This window comes from Labrus bergylta, chromosome 15 (assembly GCF_963930695.1).
Source record: "Labrus bergylta chromosome 15, fLabBer1.1, whole genome shotgun sequence".
NCBI lineage: Eukaryota > Metazoa > Chordata > Actinopteri > Labriformes > Labridae > Labrus > Labrus bergylta.
The window spans coordinates 4,277,295-4,295,634 of NC_089209.1; the positions used below are offsets into that span (position 1 = coordinate 4,277,295).

Here is an 18,340-nt window from a genome sequence, read left to right on the forward strand (position 1 = left end):
TAGTTTTACCTGAGCAGGTGGAGAAGCAACTCCAAGAAACTTCTCGATCTCAAACCGTGCAATGCCATTACGGTTACAGTTGAGGAGCCGTCCCTCGTGGAACAGACAGTCCACAACCAGGCAGACGTTTGGGTTGTTGTCCAGCCGTCTGCTTTCAGCAAACACGTAGTCAGTGTTGAAGGTGTGATGCATGACCACCAGAATAACTGCTTTGTTACCTGTGAACACAAGTTAAAGGAGTCAATATATGATAAGGGGAGATCATATTGTTTTCTTCTCAGTTTGTAGCCAATACAACCATAAATATTAACAAGAAATATAATTTGTACAACAAAATACATTTCCTTTCTCTTTTTTTTCCATTAAAGGAAGAATGTGTAAATGTCTCTCTGAGTGAGAAGAAGAAGTTGACATCAGGTTTACAAAGACGGGGACGGCCGACTCCTCCCTCTGCGTATGAAAGCTGTTCTAGTCGAGGACTACGGAGCAAAAAGTTGCACATTCTTCCTTTAACCAGAATTATTAATTAGATAGTAGTTTTGAGTACTCGTTGTTTTAGTTTTTACTTGGCCACTTGGGAGCAGCAGAACGAGCTTGAAGTGAAACTTAACGGGTAATTTTGTGGGTATATTCAGGGTCATATTTAGGTATTTCCAGGGTCATTTTTTGAGTATTTTGTAGTTATTTTGTTGTTTTGTAAGCATTGTCAGGGTCACTTTGTAGGTATTTTCTTTGTCATTATGTGGATATTTTCATGGTCTTATTGTGGGTATTTCCAGGATTATTTTGTAAAAAAAAAAGAGGAATTTTAAGTTCCATAATGACCTGTAAATAAACAAAATAAAGAATAATATAGAAAATGTATATTTTTAACTGATTGCTCCTTATTGATCTTTAACTAATCGATTTAAAATCTTCCACACACTGACAAGGTTATTACTTACTATGTCGAATGTTTTCCAGAGCCTCACTGATGTCTGTTCCAACTCGGGACACGATGGGACAGAACAGCAGAATGTAGTTACTTTCACCTTCAGATTGGACCTCGGTGTGGCCCATGCCTCTGAATTGTTTGACCCAAGGAACATGAGCCCCATGTGTTGTTCCCGACACCGAGACATAGAACTTTGTCCCAGAAACTAAAGACGGGAAAAAAAAAGGTTGATGAGTCATCATACAACTGTCAAACAATCAAAGGCAGAGAGGGGGTGTGGTCAGACACAGCTCATTTACATATTTAAAGGTACAGACACAGAAACAGTCTGTTCTGAGCAGGGCTGAAATAGAGGGGTTTATAGACATGATCAAATACAGGATCAGAGTGGATTTAGAACAAGAAACTTCACACACATGTTTTGGGGAACTCTGAGACTTATTTAAACTAGTTGAAGAGGAGGAGAATATGTGACCTTTAAAAAAAAAGGCTTGAGAAATGCTGAAAAATATTACGTTATACTTACATTTTCGAATGTTGTCCCTGACAGAAACCTAAAGAGGAGAAAATAAAGAAAATAATTTAGAAAACGATAGAATGATAAAACAACATTACTACAGAGGGTTATAATAAATCCTTATCCACTGATATTACAGGAGCAGTAAATCTAGTTTTACCTGAGCAGGTAGAGAAGCAGCTCCAAAAAACTTCTTGATCTCAAACCATGCAATGCCATTACGGTTACAGTTGAGGAGCCGTCCCTCGTGGAACAGACAGTCCACAACCAGGCAGACGTTTGGGTTGTTGACCAGCCGTCTGCTTTCAGCCAACACGTAGTCAGTGTTGAAGGTGTGATGCATGACCACCAGAATAACTGCTTTGTTACCTGTGAACACAAGTTAAAGGAGTCAATATATGATAAGGGGAGATCATATTGTTTTCTTCTCAGTTTGTAGCCAATACAACAATAAATAACGACAAGAAATATAATTTGTACAACATAATACATTTCCTTTCTCTTTTTTTTCCATTAAAGGAAGAATGTGTAAATGTCTCTCTGAGTGAGAAGAAGAAGTTGACATCAGGTTTACAAAGACGGGGACGGCCGACTCCTCCCTCTGCGTATGAAAGCTGTTCTAGTCGAGGACTACGGAGCAAAAAGTTGCACATTCTTCCTTTAACCAGAATTATTAATTAGATAGTAGTTTTGAGTACTCGTTGTTTTAGTTTTTACTTGGCCACTTGGGGGCAGCAGAACGAGCTTGAAGTGAAACTTAAAGGGTAATTTTGTGGGTATATTCAGGGTCACAATGTGGGTATTTCCAGGATTATTTTGTAAAAAAAAGAAGAATTTGAAGTTCCATAATGACCTGTAAATAAACAAAATAAAGAATAATATAGAAAATGTAAATTTTTAACTGATTGCTCCTTATTGATCTTTAGCTAATCGATTTAAAATCTTCCACACACTGACAAGGTTATTACTTACTATGTTGAAGGTTTTCCAGAGCCTCACTGATGTCTGTTCCAACTCGGGACACGATGGGACAGAACAGCAGAATGTAGTTACTTTCACCTTCAGATTGGACCTCGGTGTGGCCCATGCCTCTGAATTGTTTGACCCAAGGAACATGAGCCCCATGTGTTGTTCCCGACACCGAGACATAGAACTTTGTCCCAGAAACTAAAGACGGGAAAAAAAAAGGTTGATGAGTCATCATACAACTGTCAAACAATCAAAGGCAGAGAGGGGGTGTGGTCAGACACAGCTCATTTACATATTTAAAGGTACAGACACAGAAACAGTCTGTTCTGAGCAGGGCTGAAATAGAGGGGTTTATAGACATGATCAAATACAGGATCAGAGTGGATTTAGAACAAGAAACTTCACACACATGTTTTGGGGAACTCTGAGACTTATTTAAACTAGTTGAAGAGGAGGAGAATATGTGACCTTTAAAAAAAAAGGCTTGAGAAATGCTGAAAAATATTACGTTATACTTACATTTTCGAATGTTGTCCCTGACAGAAACCTAAAGAGGAGAAAATAAAGAAAATAATTTAGAAAACGATAGAATGATAAAACAACATTACTACAGAGGGTTATAATAAATCCTTATCCACTGATATTACAGGAGCAGTAAATCTAGTTTTACCTGAGCAGGTAGAGAAGCAGCTCCAAAAAACTTCTTGATCTCAAACCATGCAATGCCATTACGGTTACAGTTGAGGAGCCGTCCCTCGTGGAACAGACAGTCCACAACCAGGCAGACGTTTGGGTTGTTGACCAGCCGTCTGCTTTCAGCCAACACGTAGTCAGCGTTGAAGGTGTGATGCATGACCACCAGAATAACTGCTTTGTTACCTGTGAACACAAGTTAAAGGAGTCAATATATGATAAGGGGAGATCATATTGTTTTCTTCTCAGTTTGTAGCCAATACAACCATAAATAACGACAAGAAATATAATTTGTACAACATAATACGTTTCCTTTCTCTTTTTTTTCCATTAAAGGAAGAATGTGTAAATGTCTCTCTGAGTGAGAAGAAGAAGTTGACATCAGGTTTACAAAGACGGGGACGGCCGACTCCTCCCTCTGCGTATGAAAGCTGTTCTAGTCGAGGACTACGGAGCAAAAAGTTGCACATTCTTCCTTTAACCAGAATTATTAATTAGATAGTAGTTTTGAGTACTCGTTGTTTTAGTTTTTACTTGGCCACTTGGGAGCAGCAGAACGAGCTTGAAGTGAAACTTAACGGGTAATTTTGTGGGTATATTCAGGGTCATATTTAGGTATTTCCAGGGTCATTTTTTGAGTATTTTGTAGTTATTTTGTTGTTTTGTAAGCATTGTCAGGGTCACTTTGTAGGTATTTTCTTTGTCATTATGTGGATATTTTCATGGTCTTATTGTGGGTATTTCCAGGATTATTTTGTAAAAAAAAGAAGAATTTGAAGTTCCATAATGACCTGTAAATAAACAAAATAAAGAATAATATAGAAAATGTATATTTTTAACTGATTGCTCCTTATTGATCTTTAACTAATCGATTTAAAATCTTCCACACACTGACAAGGTTATTACTTACTATGTTGAAGGTTTTCCAGAGCCTCACTGATGTCTGTTCCAACTCGGGACACGATGGGACAGAACAGCAGAATGTAGTTACTTTCACCTTCAGATTGGACCTCGGTGTGGCCCATGCCTCTGAATTGTTTGACCCAAGGAACATGAGCCCCATGTGTTGTTCCCGACACCAAGACATAGAACTTTTTCCCGGACACTAAAGACGGGGAAAAAAAAGGTTGATGAGTCATCATACAACTGTCAAACAGACTTTAAAGACGTCATAGCAACCAGACCAAGAAAAAGAAGAGCTAACAGCTTTGCCATGTGGTGGCAGAGTGAACAGTTGAGGAGGGAGGGATCACTCGAAGAAAAAAAACATGAATCATGTCCAACTGCCTAGGAACCAAGAAAAATGATGTAATACATTGCCAAAGTTAACATACATGTTTGATCGTGGCACAAATAATCATATAATGACATTTTAATGAATTCCTTGACCCAGAAAATGTTTATATTGACACCAAGATTGACTTTCTAAGTGGCCTGGAAGACATATTGGCACTTAGCAATTTCACATGGCCGCCATCTTGATGAAGTGGCTCCCCCCGTCAGAATCATCATCACATAGGGGGGCAAAATATATTTCAACTTTTTGCAGAAATATAACTTTTATCAGTGACATTTCATAGATCTTCTCTGTAGCATCAAGGATGTTTTTTGCTGTTACAACACTCCGAACTGAAATCACTTGAACACACTGAAGTCGGAAGAACGACTTCCAAACTGGGAAACTTGGACCACCCGAGCAGCACCTGAATGCAGCATCAGCCCTTAAGAGAGCTCCCGAGGTGTAAAACTGTGAGGAGGACTTTTAACAGGATGAAGAGTTTCTCAAGCTGAGGAGAAAATAGAGAAATGTTCTCCAAACACTACATGAAGAATATTATTATAAAAAATAAATTAGTGCAGACATTTCAAGCCAACAAAGACTTCTTTCAGTGCAAAGTGAGACATGCATGTTGAGTTTCTCCACAAGTGCATCCAATCACTAATAAAGGTTTTTTTTACCTGCTGTTGTAATGATCAGCAGGTGAAGAGGCTGCTGCACAAGTGGGCATGTGATTTCAAACACCTGGTAGGCTATATACGTTTAAAGTACGGCAGACAAATTATCACACAGATGCTAATTTCAAAGTGTTCATAATTACACAATGTCTGACTAGATTCTATGTTTGACTTTTTTTCTCAATTTTTTTCACAGTGTCTGAAAAAGGTTGCTCATATCTAGCAACGGGTAGACCCTGCCTCCTCACTAAGATAAAGGTTTCTGTCTCTTCCTAGCTCAGAGTCGCTCTGACAATGTTCCTAAATCACTCCTAGGCTAAGACTCCTTGCTAGGACCCGTCAAGCACAGGGATCCATTTCTCTAAGTTTTGTGTTACACCGTACACATTTGTTACCTTTTTTTTTCATTTTTATTGTTTTTTTCTATCTGCACTGTTCAGCACTTTGGATTAAATGTGTTGTGTTTAAGGTGCTTTATAAATAAAGTTTGACTTCACTCTCTTTTTTAGGAAGTCCTTACTACACATTATATTTACAAAAGGTGTATTTGATTGTTGCTAGAGGCCTATTCATATTTTAAACATCTATGTGTGCATGTAGACGTACTGACTGGGACTTTTCACTGTTTGTATCACTCCGCCTCATGTGCTCTGTTAATCTAAATTACAGTTTGATTAAACTCGTATCTCTGAATAACACAGAGCACCAAAGCAACCGTCATCAGACTCTCATTTCACCGCTGGTCGTAAATGCAATCACACAGATAAACATTAACATCAGAAAGAAGCTGATCTGCTGATAACATGTTCACAGTCACAAAGTAGGAAGAGTGCAGGACAATTTGAAGGTGTTGCTTGGCAACAGTCCAGTTCAAAGTTGATTCTAGAACTAGTTTAAAAACTAGTTTGTTTGTTTTTTTACTTTATTTTAAAAAAATGAGATATAATGAGAGATATAATAATAATCAACATTTACAGTCTATGGGACAGGCTGAGAACTGGAGCTGAGACGAGTTTAACAAACCGTTATATCCCGCCCACCTGTCAATCATGTCAGCTAACGCGCTTTAATAACACGTAACGTTTTCAAAATAAAAAAAGAGCCTTTTTTTTTTTTTTTTTTTTTTAATCACACAGTGTGTGCCTGTGATGACAATAACTAATCAGACCTATTTCGTTTTTCGTGCCAGGCTGTAAACATGTTTATTTATGCTGTAAAAACGGCTTTTTTTTGGCTGTGGTTTGTATGTGACTTCCTGGAACACTGGCTTCATTTCTCAAGACCGGAAGTTGCTGCTTTTCTTACAGCTTTTTTTTTTTAATCCGTCTTTATTGACAAATTTAAAACATAAAAAACATGTTTAAACAAATGCTTTTGTTACAGCTGTTGCCTCACAGCAAGAAGGTTGCTGTTTCAAATAAGTAAAAAAAAAAAAAAAGCCCGGTTCAATTATTGAAGTTTTACTTTCACTTTTAGAGGCCGCTTAGTGACTGTTGAGTAAAAGAAATATGACATTGATGTTGTACTAAAAAAGCCTTTAACACAGCTGTGAGTCTTCAGCCTGTTTTATTATTTATTTCAATCTTAAATAATAAAGTTTAAAACTAGAATTTCCTCTCATGGACTCATAAAGTAGCCTATGTAAAAAAAAAAATTAGCAGTCTTAATGTTGATCTAATCTGAATCTTGACAAACCTATATTTTATTAATGTATGAAAAGTGTAAATGTATTAACTCACGGGTGGCCCCTTCCTGGTCCATGTTCCTGAAGGAGAGATAAGAAACGAGATTCAGCGTCATATTAAAAAAAGACATAATCAAGTTAAAGAAGAATAGTGAGTACAGGCCTACAGTATATGAATCAAAAGCTGCTTTGTCATAGCTGCTGTGTGCAAGCCAAGCAGACACAGTTCAGATACCTTAGTGGATTATAATCTCTATAACTCCGCTGCGTTGTAGACATTCAGCCGTAAACAGCCTCAAAGATGATATTTTGAACAGTGCCTACTTACGGAATAGATTGATAATTTGTTTCTAATGTCTCTGTCATTCCTCTCTCTCAGGCTGAACTGCTCCCCGTCTGCGCACAAACAAAAACACTTTCACTTTTGTTTTGGATGCAACGTGTACTTGATGCTTTCTGACTGATAAGGGAACCACGTGACAGGTGTACGCCTATCAGAGTCAAACAAGAGAGAAGATATCAACACAGCCCATTTATCTAACATTACATTATTTCACGAGCTTTGGCAAATTAGTGTTGGTTTTCTAAAATGACGTAAAAATGATAATAATCATCATTTTGTGTTACACCGCCCTCTAGCGGTGGAAGGAGGGAGTGTAAGGAGAAGGGGGAAACATGTTAAGCTCCAAACAGAGAAAACTCTGGATTTAACTTGTTTTAATGTGTTGACTAACTGGAACTTTGGAGTTTTTATAAATATGTCGCGACTTTAGGAGAGAGCCACAGATTATGCAGCTTTAGTTTATGCAAATGAGGGTTCAATGCGCATGTCTGATATACTTCTATCAAGCCATAAAATATGTAGAGCTGTAAAATGTATATTACATGCATTACATGTGATGGATTAAACAACACCAAAGAACAGCTTCAGTCAGACTTTTATAAAACAGTTTATGCTGAAAATGTCATTTTTAATAAAGACAAAAAAAAGTCTAAAAAAAAAATCTAGATAAGGAGTTAATTATAAAATACAGAATCATTGCGTCGCTGCAAACCAGACAAGAAGCAGCAGCTGTAATCCCTTACGTTTCATTTCAGCCATATATTGAAATGGATTTTCTGTCAGGCATGCAAGGCCCGAGCAACAGCACAATGCTGACATCAAATACAGCTGGAGTTATTCCCACTAGATCACTTTATAGACTCCTTTGATACCAGTGTATATCTGTTGAATAGTCCTCTTCTGATTCATTCATTATTTTTTATTAAAGAGAGAAATATACAAAAAAGAAAAACAAACATATTTAAAGTTATGTTGGCATGCTATCAAATAGTGCTACCCTAAGTGATGTGCTACCATGCAGCTCTGTGCAGAGTGACGTCACCCATCTGTTCCTGCAGGGGGCTCTGGAGGCTCATCGGCAGCAGCCGCCATGTTGGATATCCTGTCTCAGTCTAACTTTCAGTCAACCTAATGACAGGCTGAGAGCTGGAGGACCCGCCCCCAAAGTCTTTAGAGCTGCTGACCGATGCTGCCTTCAGGGTCTGCTCGTAATCCTCTACGTCTGAATGATGACTGAAAAACACCTGGTTGATATATAAACAAAAACAAATCGAAAAAAATAAGGTTTTAAAAGGAAAATTAATGGAAATAAGATGTTTAATTGATATCTCAGGTGATTTGTTAATAGCTTGAAGTGTGAATAAAAAAAATTCTTACAACGTAAATTTAATGTATTAAATTGCACACAGTCGACAAAATAAAAGCACAAAACACTAACCCGTGTTGGGTGGGGAGTAAGATCCAGAGGGATTGGATTGGATTGGAAATTCTTTATTGTGCCCAAGGGGCAATCTGGTTTGCAACAGAGATCCGTCCAGGCAACAGAAATCATAAAAACAGCACAAAGAAATAAATACTTACATAACAACATGGCAGCTGTGGCTCAGTAGGTAGAGTTGTCGCCTCTCAACCAGAAGTTCAAGGGTTCAATCCCCAGCTGAGTAACTTGTCCAATGTGTCCTTGAGCAAGACACTTAACCCTGTATTGCTCCTGCTGCTTCAGTGGTGGTGTATGAATGGATTAGTTTTGTTCTTACTCTCTGATGTATGTCACTTCAGATAAAAGCATCTGCTAAGTGAATTGTAAACTTGTAACAAAAACACAACCAGCATGGATGTAATCATGGAGTACGTGAGTAAGATAAGTCCACAGTGAAAGTGTACAGGCAGCAATGCCTACAGTTTATTTAAAAACCCAACTGCTGAAGGAAACAAACAACCTTACAACACAAGTGAACCTCCTCCCTGTCGGCACAAGTGGACTGGAGAAGGTGGTTACAGCATTCTTTATTTCTCTTCCCATAAAAGATTAGTGATCGAAAGATTACAAACTTTAACATCTGTATTATCCAATAAACTTCACTACAGCAATACATTAATATCCAGCTGTAATTATATATTCTTAAGATGATTCACATGCATTACATTACTCATTAATGTGTCACCCTAATACTTCAAGGTTAATCGATTGTGAGAGTAAACAGATGGTTAACTCTCGGTTAGTGACGGCCTTTACTCGACTTTACTTATTCAGGATAGAAAGCACGGCTAACAGAATGATCAGTACCCCCACGAGTATAATCACGGCGGCAAAACAACAGATCTTCCCTTGGCTCCACCCAGAAAAGCCTGAAAAAAAAAGATAAAAAATTGAACATTAAAATATTTTTTGCCTACAAATTACATGAAGAATAAGTGTTAATGTGATGAGTGAAAAAACACTTGTTTTGTTTTTCTTGACACTCCCACAACAGGTGTTTGTTCTGCCCTCTGAGTCTGCCTTCTCACCGTAAACAATAGGACATGGAGCGAGAAAGTCACATCCCTGTGCAAAGAGGGGGCGTGGTCAAACACAAACTCATTTACATATTTAAAGGTACAGACACAGAAACAGCCTGTTCTGAGCAGGGCTGAAATAGAGGGGTTTATAGACATGATCAAATACAGGATCAGAGTGGATTTAGAACAAGAAACTTCACACACATGTTTTGAGGAGCTCTGAGAATTATTTAAACTAGTTGAAAAGGAGGAGAATATGTGACCTTTAAAAAGAAATGCTTGAAAAATACTGATCTGAAATCTCAAACTTTGCGATATAGGATATACGATATACATTATACTTACAACTGCAAATGCGTCTGTAAAGGCTACAAAGGCGGCCCCAGATAGTGACCTAAAGAGACAAAATAAAGACAATTTTAAAAACCCTTTTAATGTACATTTAAGCATTTCATTATTGTTTTATGGACAGACTCAACAAAGAACCTGACTTTTCAGCTTGCTTGCTTTCTTTCCGTCTTACTAAGGCGTGTATCTGCCGTTACGTCATTCTTTATTTCTCTTCCCATAAAAGATTAGTGATCGAAAGATTACAAACTTTAACATCTGTATTATCCAATAAACTTCACTACAGCAATACATTAATATCCAGCTGTAATTATATATTCTTAAGATGATTCACATGCATTACATTACTCATTAATGTGTCACCCTAATACTTCAAGGTTATTCGATAGTGAGAGTAAACAGATGGTTAACTCTCGGTTAGTGACGGCCTTTACTCGACTTTACTTATTCAGGATAGAAAGCACGGTTATCAGAATGATCAGTACCCTCACGAAACTAATCCCGAGGGCAAAACAACAGATCATCATTTGGCTCCACCCAGAAAAGCCTGAAAAAAAAAGATCAATAATTAAACGTTAAAATATTTTTTGCCTACAAATTACATGAAGAATAAGTGTTAATGTGATGAGAGAAAAAACACTTGTTTCTTGCGATTACTGAGATTTGCATAGGAAATGAGATTTATATACAGAACCAGGACTGTAGGACTAAAATAATATAGATAATGTTGGAGTCCTTCTTTAATCTCAATGCACATCTGCACTATCTGAATTAAATTTAAAGGTCACATATTATACAAAACACACTCTACTATGTTTGTCCAACACTAATATGTGTCTCTAGTCTGTCTACAAACCCCCCAGTTATAAGAAAAGTCCATCCTGTCCGTCTTTTACCTGCTCCACTTTTCAGAAAATGTGTGCTCAAACAGGCCGTATGGAGATTTTCCCTTCATGACATCACAAAGGGCAGTAACCCCTTCCCCAGGTGGGTGACACTCCCACAGCTAGGTGTTTGTTCTGCCCTCTGAGTCTGCCTTCTCACCATAAACAATAGGACATGATGCAAGAAAGCCCGAGCCGACCCAAGCCCTTCCAGAGAGGGGGGCGTGGTCAGACACAAACTAATTTACATTTAAAGGTACAGACACAGAAACATCCTGTTCTGAGCAGGGCTGAAATAGAGGGGTTTATAGGCATGATCAAATACAGGATCAGAGTGGATTTAGAACAAGAAACTTCACACGTTTCGGGGAGCTCTGAGAATTATTTAAACTGGTTGAAGAGGAGGAGAATATGTGACCTTTAAAAAAAAGCTTGAGAAATGCTGAAAAATATTACGTTATACTTACATTTTCGAACGTTCTGCAAGACAGAAACCTAAAGACACAAAATAAAGAAAATAATTTAGAAAACGATAGAATGATAAAACAACATTACTACAGAGGGTAATAATAAATCATTATCCACTGATATTACAGGAGCAGTAAATCTAGTTTTACCTGAGCAGGTGGAGAAGCAACTCCAAGAAACTTCTCGATCTCAAACCATGCAATGTCATTACGGTTACAGTTGAGGAGCCGTCCCTCGTGGAACAGACAGTCCACAACCAGGCAGACGTTTGGGTTGTTGACCAGCCGTCTGCTTTCAGCCAACACGTAGTCAGCGTTGAAGGTGTGATGCATGACCACCAGAATAACTGGTTTGTTACCTGTGAACACAAGTTAAAGGAGTCAATATATGATAAGGGGAGATCATATTGTTTTCTTCTCAGTTTGTAGCCAATACAACCATAAATAATAACAAGAAATATAATTTGTACAACATAATACATTTCCTTTCTCTTTTTATTTTTTTCCATTAAAGGAAGAATGTGTAAATGTCTCTCTGAGTGAGAAGAAGAAGTTGACATCAGGTTTACAAAGACGGGGGCGGCCGACTCCTCCCTCTGCGTATGAAAGCTGTTCTAGTCGAGGACTACGGAGCAAAAAGTTGCACATTCTTCCTTTAACCAGAATTATTAATAAGATAGTAGTTTTGAGTACTCGTTGTTTTAGTTTTTACTTGGCCACTTGGGGGCAGCAGAAGGAGCTTGAAGTGAAACTTTGTAAATTTTTGTAAAAAAGAAAGAGGAATTTTAAGTTCCATAACGACCTGTAAATAAACAAAATAAAGAATAATATAGAAAATGTAAATTTTTAACTGATTGCTCCTTATTGATCTTTAGCTAATCGATTTAAAATCTTCCACACACTGACAAGGTTATTACTTACTATGTTGAATGTTTTCCAGAGCCTCACTGATGTCTGTTCCAACTCGGGACACGATGGGACAGAACAGCAGAATGTAGTTACTTTCACCTTCAGATTGGACCTCGGTGTGGCCCATGCCTCTGAACTGTTTGACCCAAGGAACATGAGCCCCATGTGTTGTTCCCGACACCGAGACATAGAACTTTTTCCCGGACACTAAAGACGGGAAAAAAAGGTTGATGAGTCATCATACAACTGTCAAACAGACTTTAAAGACGTCATAGCAACCAGACCAAGATAAAGAAGAGCTAACGGCTTTGCCATGTGGTGGCAGAGTGAACAGTTGAGGAGGGAGGGATCACTCGAAGAAAAAAAACATGAATCATGTCCAACTGCCTAGGAACCAAGAAAAATGATGTAATACATTGCCAAAGTTAACATACATGTTTGATCTTGGCACAAATAATCATATAATGACATTTTAATGAATTCCTTGACCCAGAAAATGTTTATATTGACACCAAGATTGACTTTCTAAGTGGCCTGGAAGACATATTGGCAACAAATATATATATTAGCAGTCTTAATGTTGATCTAATCTGAATCTTGACAAACCTATATTTTATTAATGTATGAAAAGTGTAAATGTATTAACTCACGGGTGGCCCCTTCCTGGTCCATGTTCCTGAAGGAGAGATAAGAAACGAGATTCAGCGTCATATTAAAAAAAGACATAATCAAGTTAAAGAAGAATAGTGAGTACAGGCCTACAGTATATGAATCAAAAGCTGCTTTGTCATAGCTGCTGTGTGCAAGCCAAGCAGACACAGTTCAGATACCTTAGTGGATTATAATCTCTATAACTCCGCTGCGTTGTAGACATTCAGCCGTAAACAGCCTCAAAGATGATATTTTGAACAGTGCCTACTTACGGAATAGATTGATAATTTGTTTCTAATGTCTCTGTCATTCCTCTCTCTCAGGCTGAACTGCTCCCCGTCTGCGCACAAACAAAAACACTTTCACTTTTGTTTTGGATGCAACGTGTACTTGATGCTTTCTGACTGATAAGGGAACCACGTGACAGGTGTACGCCTATCAGAGTCAAACAAGAGAGAAGATATCAACACAGCCCATTTATCTAACATTACATTATTTCACGAGCTTTGGCAAATTAGTGTTGGTTTTCTAAAATGACGTAAAAATGATAATAATCATCATTTTGTGTTACACCGCCCTCTAGCGGTGGAAGGAGGGAGTGTAAGGAGAAGGGGGAAACATGTTAAGCTCTAAACAGGATTTAACTCTTTGTGTGCCGCATGAGGCATTTTTTTCCTTCAACCTTAATATTGGTGAGGACATTTCAGCCATCGTTTGAGATTGGTATGGACACGTCCATACGCAATTCTACGCCTGTGTTTATAGGCATGGTCAAATACAGGATCAGAGTGGATTTAGAACAAGACACTTCACACACATGTTTTGGGGCGCTCAAAGACTTATTTAAACTGGTTGAAGAGGAGGAGAATATGTGACCTTTAAAAAAAAAAAAAATCTTGAAAAATACTGATCTGAAATCTCAAAGTTCATGATTACGTTATACTTACAACTGCAAAAGCGGTCCCAGATAGTGACCTAAAGAGACAAAATAAAGAACATTTTTTAAACCATTTTAATGTACATTTGAGCATTTCATTATTGTTTTATTGACAGACTCAACAAAGAACCTGACTTTTCATCTTGCTTGCCTTCTTTCCGTCTTACTAAAGCGTGTATCTGCCGTTACGTCATTCTTTATTTCTCTTCCCATAAAAGATTAGTGATCGAAAGATTACAAACTTTAACATCTGTATTATCCAATAAACTTCACTACAGCAATACATTAACATCCAGCTGTAATTATATATTCTTAAGATGATTCACATGCATTACATTACTCATTACTCAACTTGACTTATTCAGGATAGAAAGCACGGTTAACAGAATGATCAGTACCACCGCGCAAATAATCCTGACGGCAGAACAGATCATCATTTGGCTCCACCCAGAAAAGCCTGAAAAAAAAGATCAATAATTGAACGTTAAAATATTTTTTGCCTACAAATTACATGAAGAATAAGTGTTAATGTGATGAGAGAAAAAACACTTGTTTCTTGCGATTACTGAGATTTGCATAGTAAATGAGATTTATATACAGAACACGGACTGTAGGACTAAAATAATATAGATAATGTTGGAGTCCTTCTTTAATCTCAATGCACATCTGCACTATCTGAATTAAATTTAAAGGTCACATATTATACAAAACACACTCTACTATGTTTGTCCAACACTAATATGTGTCTCTAGTCTGTCTACAAACCCCCCAGTTATAAGAAAAGTCCATCCTGTCCATCTTTTACCTGCTCCACTTTTCAGAAAATGTGTGCTCAAACAGGCCGTTTGGAGATTTTCCCTTCATGACATCACAAAGGGCAGTAACCCCTCCCCCAGGTGGGTGACACTCCCACAGCTAGGTGTTTGTTCTGCCCTCTGAGTCTGCCTTCTCACCATAAACAATAGGACATGATGCAAGAAAGCCCGAGCCGACCCAAGCCCTTCCAGAGAGGGGGCGTGGTCAGACACAAACTAATTTACATTTAAAGGTACAGACACAGAAACATCCTGTTCTGAGCAGGGCTGAAATAGAGGGGTTTATAGTCATGATCAAATACAGGATCAGAGTGGATTTAGAACAAGAAACTTCACACGTTTCGGGGAGCTCTGAGAATTATTTCAACTGGTTGAAGAGGAGGAGAATATGTGACCTTTAAAAAAAGGCTTGAAAAATACTGATCTGAAATCTCAAACTTCACGATTACATTATACTTACAACTGCAAAGGCTACAAAGGCGGTCCCAGAAAGTGACCTAAAGAGACAAAATAAAGAAAATAATTTAGAAAACGATAGAATGATAAAACAACATTACTACAGAGGGTTATAATAAATCATTATCCACTGATATTACAGGAGCAGTAAATCTAGTTTTACCTGAGCAGGTGGAGAAGCAACTCCAAGAAACTTCTCGATCTCAAACCATGCAATGCCATTACGGTTACAGTTGAGGAGCCGTCCCTCGTGGAACAGACAGTCCACAACCAGGCAGACGTTTGGGTTGTTGACCAGCCGTCTGCTTTCAGCCAACACGTAGTCAGTGTTGAAGGTGTGATGCATGACCACCAGAATAACTGGTTTGTTACCTGTGAACACAAGTTAAAGGAGTCAATATATGATAAGGGGAGATCATATTGTTTTCTTCTCAGTTTGTAGCCAATACAACCATAAATAATAACAAGAAATATAATTTGTACAACATAATACATTTCCTTTCTCTTTTTTTTCCATTAAAGGAAGAATGTGTAAATGTCTCTCTGAGTGAGAAGAAGAAGTTGACATCAGGTTTACAAAGACGGGGACGGCCGACTCCTCCCTCTGCGTATGAAAGCTGTTCTAGTCGAGGACTACGGAGCAAAAAGTTGCACATTCTTCCTTTAACCAGAATTATTAATTAGATAGTAGTTTTGAGTACTCGTTGTTTTAGTTTTTACTTGGCCACTTGGGGGCAGCAGAAGGAGCTTGAAGTGAAACTTTGTAAATTTTTGTAAAAAAAAAAGAAGAATTTTAAGTTCCATAACGACCTGTAAACAAACAAAATAAAGAATAATATAGAAAATGTAAATTTTTAACTGATTGCTCCTTATTGATCTTTAGCTAATCGATTTAAAATCTTCCACACACTGACAAGGTTATTACTTACTATGTTGAATGTTTTCCAGAGCCTCACTGATGTCTGTTCCAACTCGGGACACGATGGGACAGAACAGCAGAATGTAGTTACTTTCACCTTCAGATTGGACCTCGGTGTGGCCCATGCCTCTGAATTGTTTGACCCAAGGAACATGAGCCCCATGTGTTGTTCCCGACACCAAGACATAGAACTTTTTCCCGGACACTAAAGACGGGGAAAAAAAAGGTTGATGAGTCATCATACAACTGTCAAACAGACTTTAAAGACGTCATAGCAACCAGACCAAGGTAAAGAAGAGCTAACGGCTTTGCCATGTGGTGGCAGAGTGAACAGTTGAGGAGGGAGGGATCACTTGAAGAAAGAAAACATGAATCATGTCCAACTGCCTAGGAACCAAGAAAAATGATGTAATACATTGCCAAAGTTAACATACATGTTTGATCTTGGCACAAATAATCATATAATGACATTTTAATGAATTCCTTGACCCAGAAAATGTTTATATTGACACCAAGATTGACTTTCTAAGTGGCCTGGAAGACATATTGGCAAAAAATATATATATTAGCAGTCTTAATGTTGATCTAATCTGAATCTTGACAAACCTATATTTTATTAATGTATGAAAAGTGTAAATGTATTAACTCACGGGTGGCCCCTTCCTGGTCCATGTTCCTGAAGGAGAGATAAGAAACGAGATTCAGCGTCATATTAAAAAAAGACATAATCAAGTTAAAGAAGAATAGTGAGTACAGGCCTACAGTATATGAATCAAAAGCTGCTTTGTCATAGCTGCTGTGTGCAAGCCAAGCAGACACAGTTCAGATACCTTAGTGGATTATAATCTCTATAACTCCGCTGCGTTGTAGACATTCAGCCGTAAACAGCCTCAAAGATGATATTTTGAACAGTGCCTACTTACGGAATAGATTGATAATTTGTTTCTAATGTCTCTGTCATTCCTCTCTCTCAGGCTGAACTGCTCCCCGTCTGCGCACAAACAAAAACACTTTCACTTTTGTTTTGGATGCAACGTGTACTTGATGCTTTCTGACTGATAAGGGAACCACGTGACAGGTGTACGCCTATCAGAGTCAAACAAGAGAGAAGATATCAACACAGCCCATTTATCTAACATTACATTATTTCACGAGCTTTGGCAAATTAGTGTTGGTTTTCTAAAATGACGTAAAAATAATAATAATCATCATTTTGTGTTACACCGCCCTCTAGCGGTGGAAGGAGGGAGTGTAAGGAGAAGGGGGAAACATGTTAAGCTCCAAACAGAGAAAACTCTGGATTTAACTTGTTTTAATGTGTTGACTAACTGGAACTTTGGAGTTTTTATAAATATGTCGCGACTTTAGGAGAGAGCCACAGATTATGCAGCTTTAGTTTATGCAAATGAGGGTTCAATGCGCATGTCTGATATACTTCTATCAAGCCATAAAATATGTAGAGCTGTAAAATGTATATTACATGCATTACATGTGATGGATTAAACAACACCAAAGAACAGCTTCAGTCAGACTTTTATAAAACAGTTTATGCTGAAAATGTCATTTTTAATAAAGACAAAAAAAAAGTCTAAAAAAGAAATCTAGATAAGGAGTTAATTATAAAATACAGAATCATTGCGTCGCTGCAAACCAGACAAGAAGCAGCAGCTGTAATCCCTTACGTTTCATTTCAGCCATATATTGAAATGGATTTTCTGTCAGGCATGCAAGGCCCGAGCAACAGCACAATGCTGACATCAAATACAGCTGGAGTTATTCCCACTAGATCACTTTATAGACTCCTTTGATACCAGTGTATATCTGTTGAATAGTCCTCTTCTGATTCATTCATTATTTTTTATTAAAGAGAGAAATATACAAAAAAGAAAAACAAACATATTTAAAGTTATGTTGGCATGCTATCAAATAGTGCTACCCTAAGTGATGTGCTACCATGCAGCTCTGTGCAGAGTGACGTCACCCATCTGTTCCTGCAGGGGGCTCTGGAGGCTCATCGGCAGCAGCCGCCATGTTGGATATCCTGTCTCAGTCTAACTTTCAGTCAACCTAATGACAGGCTGAGAGCTGGAGGACCCGCCCCCAAAGTCTTTAGAGCTGCTGACCGATGCTGCCTTCAGGGTCTGCTCGTAATCCTCTACGTCTGAATGATGACTGAAAAACACCTGGTTGATATATAAACAAAAACAAATAGAAAAAAATAAGGTTTTAAAAGGAAAATTAATGGAAATAAGATGTTTAATTGATATCTCAGGTGATTTGTTAATAGCCTGAAGTGTGAATAAAAAAAAAAGAATTCTTACAATGTAAATTTAATGTATTAAATTGCACACAGTCGACA

General features: G+C 37.9%; 1 protein-coding gene across 1 annotated transcript in view; it reads right to left on the bottom strand.

The window, feature by feature from the left end:
• Window positions 1-18,340, bottom strand: part of LOC110001097 (uncharacterized) — a 35,877-nt gene that overhangs the window by 16,403 nt on the left and 1,134 nt on the right. Inside the window, exons 3-17 of the mRNA XM_065963829.1 lie at window positions 16,812-18,164; window positions 16,632-16,657; window positions 15,992-16,186; window positions 15,226-15,434; window positions 15,067-15,103; window positions 14,144-14,248; window positions 13,802-13,829; window positions 12,854-12,879; window positions 12,216-12,410; window positions 11,445-11,653; window positions 11,295-11,322; window positions 2,424-2,618; window positions 1,612-1,820; window positions 1,461-1,488; window positions 945-1,139 (exon numbers count right to left, since the gene is read on the bottom strand). Of these exons, the coding sequence (XP_065819901.1) occupies window positions 945-1,139; window positions 1,461-1,488; window positions 1,612-1,820; window positions 2,424-2,618; window positions 11,295-11,322; window positions 11,445-11,653; window positions 12,216-12,410; window positions 12,854-12,879; window positions 13,802-13,829; window positions 14,144-14,248; window positions 15,067-15,103; window positions 15,226-15,434; window positions 15,992-16,186; window positions 16,632-16,657; window positions 16,812-16,855 (1,729 nt within the window). The 5' untranslated portion in view covers window positions 16,856-18,164. The remainder of the gene's footprint in view (window positions 1-944; window positions 1,140-1,460; window positions 1,489-1,611; window positions 1,821-2,423; window positions 2,619-11,294; window positions 11,323-11,444; window positions 11,654-12,215; window positions 12,411-12,853; window positions 12,880-13,801; window positions 13,830-14,143; window positions 14,249-15,066; window positions 15,104-15,225; window positions 15,435-15,991; window positions 16,187-16,631; window positions 16,658-16,811; window positions 18,165-18,340) is intronic.